This window comes from Jaculus jaculus, chromosome 9 (genome assembly GCF_020740685.1).
Source record: "Jaculus jaculus isolate mJacJac1 chromosome 9, mJacJac1.mat.Y.cur, whole genome shotgun sequence".
Lineage (NCBI taxonomy): Eukaryota > Metazoa > Chordata > Mammalia > Rodentia > Dipodidae > Jaculus > Jaculus jaculus.
Genome location: NC_059110.1, coordinates 33980273 through 33994137, shown reverse-complemented (window position 1 = coordinate 33994137; position 13865 = coordinate 33980273). Strand labels below are relative to the sequence as shown.

General features: G+C 41.7%; 1 protein-coding gene across 1 annotated transcript in view; it reads left to right on the top strand.

The window, feature by feature from the left end:
• Enpp3 (ectonucleotide pyrophosphatase/phosphodiesterase 3) overlaps positions 1-13865 on the top strand; it is a 135221-nt gene that overhangs the window by 44131 nt on the left and 77225 nt on the right. The window contains exon 7 of the mRNA XM_004651200.3: positions 6950-7047. Coding sequence (XP_004651257.2) covers positions 6950-7047 — 98 coding nt within the window. The remainder of the gene's footprint in view (positions 1-6949; positions 7048-13865) is intronic.

Here is a 13865-nt window from a genome sequence, read left to right as displayed (position 1 = left end):
TTGAGGGACATCTAGGCTGGTTCCATTTCCCAGCTATTATAAATTGAGCAGCGATAAACATGGTTGAGCACGTACTTCTAAGGAAATGAGATGAGTCCTTAGGATACATGCCTAGGAGTGCTATAGCTGGATCATATGGTAGATCAATCTTTAGCTGTTTTAGGAACCTCCACAATGATTTCCACAATGGCTGGACCAGATTACATTCCCACCAGCAGTATAGAAGGGTTCCTCTTTTTCCACATCCCTGACAACAGTTATGATCATTTGTTTTCATGATGGTGGCCAATCTGACAGGAGTGAGATGGAATCTCAATGTAGTTTTAATCTGCATTTCCCTGATGACTAGTGACGTAGAACATTTTTTTAGATGCTTATATGCCATTCGTATTTCTTCCTTTGAGAATGCTCTATTTAGCTCCGTAGCCCATTTTTTGATTGGCTTGTTTGATTCCTTATTATTTAACTTTTTGAGTTCTTTGTATATCTTAGATATTAATCCTTTATCAGATATATAGCTGGCCAAGATTTTTTCCCATTCTGTAGGTTGCCTCTTTGCTTTTTTCACTGTGTCCTTTGCAGTGCAAAATCTTTGTGATTTCATGAGGTCCCAGTGATTAATCTGTGGTTTTATTGCCTGAGCAATTGGGGTTGTATTCAGAAAGTCTTTGCCAAGACCAATATGTTGAAGGGTTTCCCCTACTTTTTCCTCTAGCAGTTTCAGAGTTTCAGGTCTGATCTTAAGGTCTTTAATCCATTTGGACTTAATTCTTGTTCTGAGCCCTGTTTTAACCTGTGGGACTTTGCACTAGCCATTTCTCTAGGCTTCATGTATAAAATTGGAATAGTACAAGCACTGCCAAATTCAGAAGACTCTGTGTGATACTTAATTGTTCTACTAAGAGGGAAGATGTTTCCTATAACATAAAATAGTAAGGTTGGGGATTCAGCCCTGTTGGTGGTAAGAGTGCTTCCCTTGCATGTGGGAGGCCCTTGATTTGATTCCAAGCATGACAGAAAAGAAGACTAAAGTAAACAAACAAAAAGCCTCAATAAAGTGAAATAAAACAAAACAGTAGTCTAGCTTTAGTTGTCCTGCATGACCTATACTCGAAAAAATGGATAGCAGGGTTTTTTAAAAATTAATTTATTTTTCTTTTTGTCTCAATTTTTATTAACGTTTTCCATGATTATAAAAAATATCCCATGGTAATACCCTCCCTTCCCGACCCCCACTTTCCCCTTTGAAATTCCATTCTCCATCATATCTCCTCCCCATCTCAATCAGTCTCCCTTTTATTTGGATGTCATGATCTTTTCCTTCTCTTACGATGGTCTTGTGTAGGTAGTGTCAGGCCCTGTGAGGTCATGGATATCCAGGCCATTTTATGTCTGGAGGGAGCACGTTGTAAGGAGTCCTGCCCTTCCTTTGGCTCTTACATTCTTTCTGCCACCTCTTCTGCATTAGACCCATAGCAGGGTTTTTTAAAATGTTATTTTTATTTATTTATCCATTTGAGAGAGAGAGAGGCTGATAGAAACATATGGAGAGAGAGTGAGAGAGAATGGGTGCCCCGAGGTCTCCAGCCATTGCAAATGAACTCCAGATACATGTGCCACCTCGTGCATCTGGCTAACGTGGGTCCTGGGGAATCGAACCTGGGGCCTTTGGCTTTATAGGTAAGTGCCTTAACCACTAAGCCATCTCTTGAGCCCAGATAGTAGGTTTTGAATGAGTTTTTTTAAAATTCATTTTAAGCTAGCAACCAAAGTAATTGGTTTCATGGTGACATTTTTCCTTTTAAAAATATTTTAAAATATTTTTATTTTTATTTATTTGAGAAAATGAGATAAAGGAGGAGAGGGAGGGAAGAAGAGAGAAAGAGAGAGAGTGAGAGAGAATGTGTGTGTCAGGGCCTCTAGCCACTGCAGACCAACTCCAGACACATGTGCCTCCTTGTGCATCTGGCTAACGTGGGTCCCGAGTAATCGAACCTGGGTCCTTTGGTTTTGCAGGCAAATGCCTTAACCACTAAGCCATCCCTCCAGCCCTCCATTATTCTTATTATATACCAGTATGTAGATGGACATATGACTTACACAAGTCATCTTAAATGATATGTGTATACAGGTCCTCTGAGATAAGCCTTCTTACCTCCATGCCCTTATGAGGAAATGCACTTAATGCAATGGAAGCACCAAGTGCCTCAGGTTACAGTGCTCCGGATGGCTGGAGGCAGCAACGTCCTAGCAGCAGATCTCTCTGTGGTGCTTGTGCAACCATGGTCTGAGCTTGCCACACTGGGCAGCTGAGCAGAAGTGTGAGGGAAGGGGCAGTGTGATGGGAAGGATTGTTTGTGACCCCAAGATTCCCTGCTCTGCTGATAACTGGGAGGAGATGTCACTAGCAAGCAAGAGGGTTTTCAGGGAGGTCCTTTAAAGAGCCTTAGCCACCTGAGGGATGCAGATCAGTTGGTACAGTGCCTGCCAGGCATGCACTAGACCCTAAATCCAATCCCCAGTGCCATAGAAACTGGCTATGATGGGCCAGTCTTTAATTTCAATACTTGGGATTTGGAGGGCAGGAAGATCAGACATTCAAGTCACTCTCAACTACATAGCAAGTTAGAGGCCAGAGTGGGCTATGTGAAACCCTGTGCTAAACAAATAAGCCAAAACAAAAGCACACACACACACACACACACACACACACACAAAAAAAAAAAAAAACACAACAAAAACACCACAAAGCTCTAATAAACTTAGATGACTGAGCCTAAATAATTACTTAGACGATCTGGCCCAGACTGGAGAATCACTGATCCACCGAGGATGTGAGGGCTGGAATAATGGAATGGTGAGAACACAGGACTGATTTTGGAAACCCTAAAGCAAGACAAGTGCAGAAAAGTTGCTGAGGACAGCAGTGATAGTGGTAGTAACGACATAATTGAACATCTGCCACCAGCAACTTCCTGTAGATTCTGAGGGGATCATTCCTGCCTCTACACTCTTTCTCCATGTGGTCCTGAATGCTGCTTCTGCCCAGTAGTAGAAATATTCTATAATAATTTTAGTGGCCAGTGACAGGCATGGTGGTGTTGCACACCTTTAGTCACAGCGCTCAGGAAGTTGACATAGTAGTATTGCTATGAGTTTAACGCCGGATTGGGACTACAGAGTGAGTTCTAGATCAACCTGGGCTAGAGTGAGATCCTACCAAGAAAATAAACAAACACTGGTTGGAGAGACGATGTAGTGATTAAGGCATTTGCCTGCAAAGTCAAAGGACCCAGGTTTGACTCTCTAGGACCCACGCAAGCCAGATGCACAAGAGGGCACATGCATCTGAAGTTTGTTGGCAGTGGCTGGAGGCTCTGGAGTGCCCATTCTCTCTTTCTCTCACTCTCAAATAAATAAATAAATAAAATGAGCAAACGCATAAAAATTTAGTGGCTTGAGACATTACTTACATAGCTTAAGGAAGTAAGAGTATTTTAGCCATAGGAGGGCCACAGTATCATAAGATAAAATGTCTCCTGAAGTTCGTGTTGGTGAGCTTGAAGAGCCAGGAAGACCAGGAAGAAAGAAATGTACCAGATCTTTGGATTCTAGCTTGGTCCTTGTGGTGGCTTGATTCAGGTGCCCCCCACAAACTTAGGTGTTCTGAATGCTAGGTTCCCAGAGAATGGAGATTTAGGCATTATCTCCCCCTGGAGGCAGTGTATTGTTGGGGGTGGGATTATGGGTGTTATAGCCAGCTTTCCCATGCCAGTGTTTGGCACACTCTCCTGTTGCTGTTGTCTACCTTATGTTGGCCAGGGGTTGATGTCCACCCTCTGCTCATGCCATCATTTTCCTTGCCATCATAGATCTTCCCCCTTAAGCCTGTAAGCCAAAATATACCTCCCCCCCCCACCCACAAGCTGTTTTTGGTTGGGTAATTTCTGCCAGCAACATGAACATGACTGCAACAGTCCTATACATGGTAGACTTTTTCTTTAAACTTCAAGGCTTTCTTGATGGCCTATTTATGTCTTTTTTTTAAATTTTTATTAGCATTTTCCATGATTATAAAATATATCCCATGGTAATTCCCTCCCTCCCCACCCCCACACTTTCCCATTTGAAATTCCATTCTCCATCATATTACCTCCCCATTACAATCATTGTAATTACATATATACAATATCAACCTATTAAGTATCCTCCTCCCTTCCTTTCTCTACCCTTTATGTCTCCTTTTTAACTTACTGGCCTCTGCTACTAAGTATTTTCATTCTCACGCAGAAGCCCAGTCATCTGTAGCTAGGATCCACATATGAGGGAGAACATGTGGTGCTTGGCTTTCTGGGCATTGATGGCCTATTTATGAATATAACATTTTAATCAATTTATGTTAATATACATATATCAGAATAGATAGCTTCTTTCTTTCTTTTGTTTATTTATTTATTTTTGTGTGTAAGAAATTTGCATTTTTATTTTTATGATAAGTTTTATGTTTAATCTTCTATCCTGGATCTTGCATCCAGCTGCCTGAAACAAAGACCACTTTTAGCCACATGTCCAGCTAAGTGCCATTTACTTTGAGAAGGTGATGTTTTTGGAGTTGGAGCTCAGAAAACAAGGCAGGCTTAGCAGGGGAAATCTGTAAGCAGCTGCCTAACTCTATTCTTGAGACTCATACATGGTATTGCAGGTACCTGATCTCTGAAGTGAACTTTTGCACCCTTTTAACTAAAGCATTAGCCTCATTCTCTTTTCACACTGTTTGTTTGTTGGTTTTCGAGGTAGGGGCTCTCTCACTCTAGCCCAGGTTGACCTGGAATTCCCTATGTAGTCTCAGGGTGGCCTCGAACTCATGGCAATCCTCCTACCTCTGCCTCCCGAGTGCTGGGATTAAAGGCGTGTGCCACCACGCCCGGCTGCACACTGTTTTTATTGGTTCTTCAGGAGCACACCTCCTGGAAGGCTTTTTGCCCCCTGCAAAGACCAAGTCTGACATCGTTCCATGTGCTAGACCAGCACGTTCTCCTCACGTCCATCCCTAATGACTCCTGCTTTCTTCTCAACTTCAACTTCATCCTCTACATAGAGACCATCACTCCTTCATGGCTCTGTCTCACACAGTGTCTTTCTCAGATGTTTGTTACATATTTCTGTATAGTAAATAACATTCTAAGAAGCCAAACACAGTCTGCAGTTCTGTTCGTTCTGTTCACAGTTTTCTTTACAGTAGGAAATTGATGGCAGTGTTGGCATTTCCTTGGAGTTTTTTAAAAAAAGAACTTTTGAATTTATTCATTTGCAAGCAGACACACACACACACACACAGAGAGAGAGAGAGAGAGAGAGAGAGAGAGAGAGAGAGAGAGAGAGAGAGAGAGAGAGAGAGAGAGACAGGCAAAGAGAGGGAGAGGGAGAGAGAGAGAGAGAGAGAGAGAGAGAAAATGGATACACCAGGGCCTTTTGCTATTGCAAATGAACTCCAGATGTACACACCACTTTGTGAGTCTGGCTTACATGGGTATTGAGGAATCAAACCCAGGTCATTAGACTTCATAGGCAAATGTTTTAACAATTGAGCCATGTCGCCAGCCCTTTTTTGAACTTTGTTCAAGTAGGTTTAGGAAAGAGAAATCCTTTTCTTCTTTTTACCTGGCATCAAAATTTAGGATTAGTTTTACAATCCTACTTGGGTACCTTAACCAGAATTTTAAAGAACTTAGTCTAACCAAATTCCTTGGGAAAGTATACTTTGGCTCAATAAATTCAGGTATGCAACTGCTTGAGTACAGAGGTGAAAATTGCTTTTGCACACTCATTTGCATGTACTATATTTGGAAATGCAAACAGATCTACTGTGTTCAGAGTTGCTCTTCATGACAGCCCCAAAGTGAAATTTACCCAGTGGCTGTCAGTGACAGAATGATGAGGTTGATATTAATTCATGCACTGGAGTACTAGACAGATGTGACAAGGAATGGTTTATAATTTTATGTATCAATATGGATTCATCTCAAATACAAGGCCAAGTAAAGAAACCACATTTCACAAATTCCTTCCATGTGAGTCCATTTGTATATAAACTTCAGTACCAAAGTAGGCAAAACTGCCCATAAAAAAGGAACGATGTTACTCTTTTTGCATGAGGTTTGCAGAATCCATGGCCAGAGGGAAGAACCAGGGGCAGCCTCTAGGATACTGGTGATGTTCAGTTTTATTTATTTATTTATGTATTTATTTATTTTGAGGCAGAGTCTCAAACTAGCCCAGGCTTACCTGGAACTAATGCTGTAGCCCAGGCTGGCCTCAAACTCAAGGTGATCCTCCTACCTCAGCCTCAGCCTTTAATTTTTTTGAGGTAGGGTCTTACTGTAGCCCCGGCTGACCTGGAATTCACTACGTAGTCTCAGGGTGGCCTCGAACTCACAGCGATTCTCTTACCTCTGCCTCCCGACTGGGATTAAAGGCGTGTGCCACCATGCCCGGCATGTTCAGATTCTTAAACTCAGTGATGAGCACACAGCAGTGTGGTCAGAGAAACCTATGAAGGCATGCGTCTGTGACACATACACATGTCTCATACAAGCACAACTCAGAAAGTGAAAAAATAAAGATAAATTACAAAAGACAGTCTCTGGCTACAACTTCCAAATTACCTTTGCTTATTTAATTTCAAATGCCGCTCTAGAAAGAGATTTACATGTTTTGTTGGTACATGTTCACATCCTGAGCGCTGAGCGCAAAGTCTCAAAATGAAACTAGAATAATAAAACATCTCACCAACTCATTTCTAAATTCCATGCCCAAGATCGTTAGGATTGAGCTGTGCTTCATTGACCACGAGCCCTTTTCTGGTTGCATTTTTAAAACACATTTCATACAGTAGAGAATCGTCAGTGGTACCAAAAGCATGGATGATGTTTGCTGTGTTGAATTTCAGGTTTGACCTGCCACCAGTGATCTTGTTTTCCATGGATGGCTTTCGAGCTGAATACTTAGACACATGGAGTGCCTTAGTACCGAACATCAACAAAATGAGTAAGTCCTTTACACCTGACTCTGTGCAAATGGTAAAGACAGCCAGTCTAACCATCCCAGGTGAGGCAACTTTCCTGTGGGTTTTGAGGATTGATGGTCTGTGTTGCCTCCCAGGTGCCCTCTCAAGTCCTTCCCAACTTTACCTGCATTGTCCGCACATCATTAGTAGTAAGGGTTTTTGTTCTGGTTAGCTCCTCTTACCTATGTTTAAAAGCATGCTTCTCTTTTCTTTTATTTAGTTCTTACAATGTTATTTATTTATTTGCAAGGAGAGAGAGGGAGGAGAGAAAAAGGGAAGGAGAAAAAGAAGGAGGAAGAACGAGAAAGAGTAAAAGAGAATGGATGCTTCAGAGCCACTAGCCACTGCAGACAAACTCCAGATGCATGCACCATTTTGTGCATCTGGGTACATGGGTACTGGGGAAATCAAACCTGGGTCATTAGGTGTTGCAGGCAGACACCTTAACTGCTGAGCTAACTCTCCAGATCCTCCTTTGCTTATTTTTATTGGTTCCATATTTGAATATAACTTCTGACTGATGGAAATCTGTTATGGGTATCATCTCCCACCCAAGTGCTAGCCAGTCTTGACCCTGTTTAGTTTCTGAGCTCAGACAAGATTGGGCATAGTCAGTGTGGCATGGCCACACCATCTCAAACTTGACACTTAGCAGAACTGGGTTCTGAGTCTCAGCCAGGTGGTTCTGGCTCAGGAGGAGAGAATCCTGGGTAACTTGTGTAGATCCAGGATCCACTCGAATTCCACTTGACCCTCCGAACCTTAGGATATCTCTAGGTCTCAAACCAAATGGCATAGAAACTTGTCTCCACCATGCCAGGCTAGTTCATCTGTCCTTTGGTACTCCAGTCTCTTTACCCACAAAATGGTCATTTTCTCCCTAATGAGATTGCTGTCAGAATATTACATAGTTTTAAGTTATTGTAGTGTTATTGTTTTTACTTTTATTATCATCTGTATCATGACACTGTGCTGGCCTTCATAAAATTCAATAAAATAAGAGCAGACAAGGCTTGAGTATCCAAGATCACAGCCAGAGGGCTAACTACAGGGCTTGTATTCCTTACTGCCTTGACTTCCTGTCTTTTGCTTCCCTTGTCTCTTGACTTTCTTATCTCCAAAGTTCCCAGACCTCATCCTAATATTACTGGCTTCCTGTTTTGATTTTTCTTCAAAGTATTCAAAAACAGATGTTTGATCCTAGTGAGGTGACTTTTTTTAAAAAAAAATTTATTTATTTATTTGAGAGCAACAGACACAGAGAGAAAGACAGATAGAGGGAGAGAGAATGGGCGCGCCAGGGCTTCCAGCCTATGCAAACGAACTCCAGACGCGTGCGCCCCCTTGTGCATCTGGTTAACGTGGGACCTGGGGAACTGAGCCTCGAACTGGGGTCCTTAGGCTTCACAGGCAAGCGCTTAACCACTAAGCCATCTCTCCAGCCCTAAGGTGACTTTTTGCAACCTCAGTTTACTCATTTCTTCTATGCAAAGACAATATCTAATACTCCAGCTTAAAATGTCATTATGGAAAGGTAGTCTACCTCTCCCTGAGTACAAGCTGCCTCAGGGCTTCAGCCTTCCTCACTCTCTGAGGCAGATCTTTAGCAAATAGAGGAAGAATTTTCCAAAGCTAGGACTTGCCACGTACTGCTGAAGACCCTTGAGCTGTAGTTGCCTTGTGCGCCTGACCTACTGGTAGCCTTAAGTGAAGTTTGTGATAGCGAGTGTTGTTAAGGAAGCTCAAGACTCTGTGGCCTGGAAATTAACATTTCTCAGCTTCTAGTCATTATCTACATTTGTCTTGGTAATACAGACATCAAATCCTATATTCAAAAGGGAATTTAATCAGTGAGGCTAAGGTGAATTTTGTTTCAAGCTTTATGAATTGATTTTCTCACCTCATTGAGAACTGGAAATGTAATTAATATAATACTTTGAGGTGCTGGGAAGATGGCACAGCAGTTAAAGGTTCTCACGTATAATACTTTGTCACTGAGAGCTTTCTGGCATCTAATGTGTAAAATATGGATTTAGAGGTGCAGACATTATCTGGATGTACGTAAATATTTTACTACCTGGGTCTGCAAATGCAAAATAACCTTATTAGTTTTAAGGGACCCCATTATGATTTGAATCTGAAATGTTCCTCACAGGCTCATACTTCTCACACTTGGTCCCCAGCTGGTGGCTTTACTTTGAGAGGTTGTGGGAACTTTAGGAGACAGAACTTAGCTAGAGGAAGTTAGTGGGTTTTTTTTGTTTTTGTTTTTGTTTTTGTTTTCAAGGTAGAGTTTCACTCTAGCCCAGGCTGGAATTCACTCTGTAGTCTCAGGCTGGCCTCAAACTCACAGTGATGCTGGCAGTAAAGGCATGTGCCACCACACCTGGCCAAAGTTGGTGACTAGGGATATATTTTTCCTGGTTTCTTTCTCTCTGAAATGAGATGAAGCCTTTCCTCTGCTATATCTTCTTGTGTGTTCGGCCAAACATATGGGGCTCAGCAGATCAAGGATTTGACCTTCTGTAAATGACTCTCCCCTGAAGTTGGTTATATCTGAGATATTTAATTAGATAACTAAATCATCAATTAAGAACACCTCCTGGGAGATAGAGTTAGAACTATGGTGACTTTGAGGTGATATTTGTGATCACAGGCATGTTGAAGAAGTCCACGTTCTCATCTCTAGTGCCCCACCAAGCTGCTGGGCTGAGCTACAATGGATGTGGACACTGAACGTGAACTAGAGGCACGTGGCAGTGGGTCACATCAGTAACGACCAAGTGGTTGAGGATGTAGCACTCACACTTACTCTCTGATGGGATGGGGACATTATTCTGTCACAGTGTAAGCAACAGAGACCTGACCAGGAAGTTGATCAATGAGACAGAAGAGATCTGGGCTGAGTTAGAAAGCAGACTTCCTGTGCGGCTAGATGAAACACTGGGGTTAAAGCAAGGCTACTAGTGTCAGGTAGACAGTAAAGATATCCAGAACCATTTGGAGATTGGAAGCGGCAGCATTCGTGAACAATCGGCCTCTTCACTTCACTGTAGCAGACACCACGTGCTTGTTGTCTTCTATTTTATTTTGATAAGGAGACTTGGCACTAGATCTACTCACAGACTTTTAAGTGTACAACACAGTATTTTCTATAAGCACAGTGTTTATAGAGGTTCTCTAAACACTCATTTTATATAACTGCAATCATATATATACTAACAATTCCACTCAGCCCTGGGAGCCACTACTCTATGTTTTGTTTCATGACTTTTCACTAATTTTAGAAGCCTCATGTCATTGAAATCATACAGTGTTTGTTTCTGTGGCTGGCTTATGTCTCATGGCATGCCTTTTATGGCCCATCCATGCTGTCACTTACTACAGGATTTTTCTTTATTTGAAGAATGCATTTTAGTTTGTTCTATCTGTTCATCTATCTATTTATCTATCATTGATGTTCTGTTTCTCCATTATCTATTTATCAACCATGTAACTATTTGCCTTGTTATTATCTTGTTAACTCAAGGATCAGGAGAGTTTCTTTTAACATAGTGCTGCAATAAACACATGTGTTTTTTGCACTCATATATCTGGAATCGTGATATCAAATTTTTGGATAGATAGCAGAAATAGGATTGCTGGTTCATATAATAGCTCTGTCTTTCAGTTTCTGGGGGTCCTTCATATGTTTTTTTTTTAATTTTTATTAACATTTTCCATGATTATAAAATATATCCCATGGTAATTCCCTCCCTCCCCACCCCCACACTTTCCCGTTTGAAATTCCATTCTCAATCATATTACCTCCCCATTACAATCATTGTAATTACATATATACAATATCAACCTATTAAGTATCCTCCTCCCTTCCTTTCTCCACCCTTTATGTCTCCTTTTCAACTTACTGGCCTCTGCTACTAAGTATTTTCATTCTCACGCAGAAGCCCAGTCATCTGTAGCTAGGATCCACATACTTCATATGTTTTTTAATTATATGGTTTTGATTTTTTGTTTGTTTATTTTAGACAGAGTCTTGCTGTTTTCTCCGAGCTTGCCTGGAACTCATAATCCTCCTGCCTCAGCCTCCCAAATGCTGGGACTACAGGTGTAAGCCACCACACTCAGCTGTGACAACACTGTTCATTCCCATGAATAGTGTAAAAGGATTCCAATTTCTCATCAATACTTCTATGTACTAATTTCCACATATTTATGAATTTTCTCATTTTCCTGCTGATCTCGATTTTAAATTTCACCCTACTGTAGTTAAGGATGTAGTTTGGCTGGGTCCACTGGCTATATTCAAGTCCACTTCATCATTTTCTCTCTGGTCCTTCTACCTGCCGCTGGAAGTGGGATTCTGAAGTCTTTTACTTTGCTCGATTGCTGTCTACTTTCCTCTTAGATCTGCCATTGTTTGCTTTATGCATTTAGGTACTCTGATGTGGGGTACATACATGTTTATTATGTATTTACATCTATTATATCTTCCTCATGGACGGACCCTTCATGATATTATATGTGACCTTCATTCTTTCTCTTTAAAAAATGTATTGTATTTATCTGCGAGAGTGAGTGAGTATGGGCATACCAGGGCCTCTTGCCACTGCATATAAAATCCAGACACATGCTTTGTGCATGTGGTTTTACATGAGCACTGGGGAATCAAACCTGGGCCATCTGGCTTTGCAACAAGTGCCTTTAACCCCTGAGCAATCTCTCCAGCCTCTCTGTCTCTGTTTTGAAAGAGACAGTGTGTATATGTAATCTGTTTTTTCTCAAGAACATCTACTTAACCCTGTTTTCTTTTGGATTCTATTTACTCCTGCACTTGTGACCTGTCTGTGTGCTTATGTTTTTGGATTTTGTGTTTTAATCCACTTCATCACTTTCTGTCTTCTGATTAGGTAGTTTATGTTTCATGTAACTACTGGTATGGAAGGACTCCTTATTGCCATTTTATTGTTTTGTGTTTGGCCTATAGTTCGTTTGTTTTCCTTTTCTTCTTTTGCTGTCTTTATGTTTTATTTTTCAAAATATGTTGATATGTTTTGATTCTTTTCTCATTTTTTCTTTCAAGGTAGAGTTTTGCTCTAACCCAGGCTGACCTGGAATTCACTACTTAGCCTGTAGTCTCAGGGTGGCCTTGACCTCTCAGCCATCCTCCTCTCTCTGCCTCTCAAGGGATGGCATTAAAGGTGTATGCCACCATGCCTGGATCCTTTTCTCATTTTCTTATGAGTAACTTCTGTGTAGTCTCAGGGCGGCCTTGAACTCATAGCAATCCTCCTACCTCTGCCTCCCAAGTGCTAGGATTAAAGGCGTGTGCTGCCATGCCTGGCTCTTATAAGTAACTTCTTTAGATAGTTTTGTCATTAACATGACACTTACAGAAACTATCTTAAAATTATAATCTGTTTTACATTAACATTTTAACCATAATTGGGTCTGAAGTCTTCATACATTTAAAAATATTTGCATTTATTTATTTGAGAGAGAGAGAGAATGAGAGAGAAAGAAGATGAATGGTATGTCAGGGGACTCTTGCCTCTATAAACCAACTCCAGATGCATACACCACTTTATGCATTTGGCTTTACATGGGTACCGGGGAATTGAACTTTGACCATCAGGCTTTGCAAGCAAATGACTTTAACCACTGAGCCATCTCTCTGGCCCTGTATTTTCTTTGTAATGAGCAAAGGAGATGGAACATGTTGACTAGTGTGCTAGACTGATATGTTTTCACTGGCTCTCAAGCAAGTAGGAGGATCCTAGTACTATTCTAAGGTAGAAAAGACAGATGTTGATTGACCGGAGAAACCTCTGGAAAGATAGGGCATTAGATATGTGGTCTGACTCTTTCCATCACCAAGGAGAAGCTGTGAAAAGCAGTGTGTTACCCATGCATGCTGAGCCGAGTCTGAGTGAGAAGTTGGGGTGAACACACACATGCTAGCTTAACCCTTCCTTGTGTTCCTTGTCTCTTAGGGGACTAATACATGGTGGGTCACCTCAGCTCCCCAAGATAGGTGAGATAGACGCTAGTCCCTTGGATAGCAGCTGGAAGAGTTGGATGTAGGCAGGCAGTTCAATTCTTTTCTTTTGAAGAGAAAATCTGGGAGCTGGGGGTTCCTACCATGCCATGGCACTACACTAGGTGCTAAGGACTTATGACTGTCCCCATGTGACGGTTTTCACATCTGCCTCGCTTTCAAAGCCTTTAAAGCCATTTCTGGATTTTTCACAAGTGGTTGTGTCTGGGGTGGGAAGACCAGCCCAGGGCTTTCGGTTCTTTCACATCGCTGGTGGCCCTCCTGTGGTCCTTGCTTCCCATTTCCCTGTGTGCCTGGGATGCATGCCTGCAGCCACCAGGACAAGCCCACTGAGTGCTGGAGACAACACAGGTTGACCATCTGGCTGGTCTTTTGAGGAGGGATAAAACAAGTATGTATGTTGGGCCTATGATTATTGTTGAGCCGGTTGTATTGTGTCTTCAGAGTATAGAATACCTTAATTCCAAATATTTCATTATGCCTAGTGAATGTCGTCGGCACTGCATTGGAGTTTTGCTCTGCATAATCTTTGGCTGTTCCCTCTTTTTATCCACTTGGTCTTCTGCCTTTTTTAAAAAAAAGGCTTTCTAGGTCTGGGGAGATGGCTCAATGGCTAAAGATACTTGCTTGCAAAGCCTGCTGACCCAGGATCGATTTCCTTGTATCTATGTAAAGCCAGACATACAAGGTGGCATATGCATCTGGAGTTCATTTCCATGGCAAGAGGCCCTGGCGTGCCCA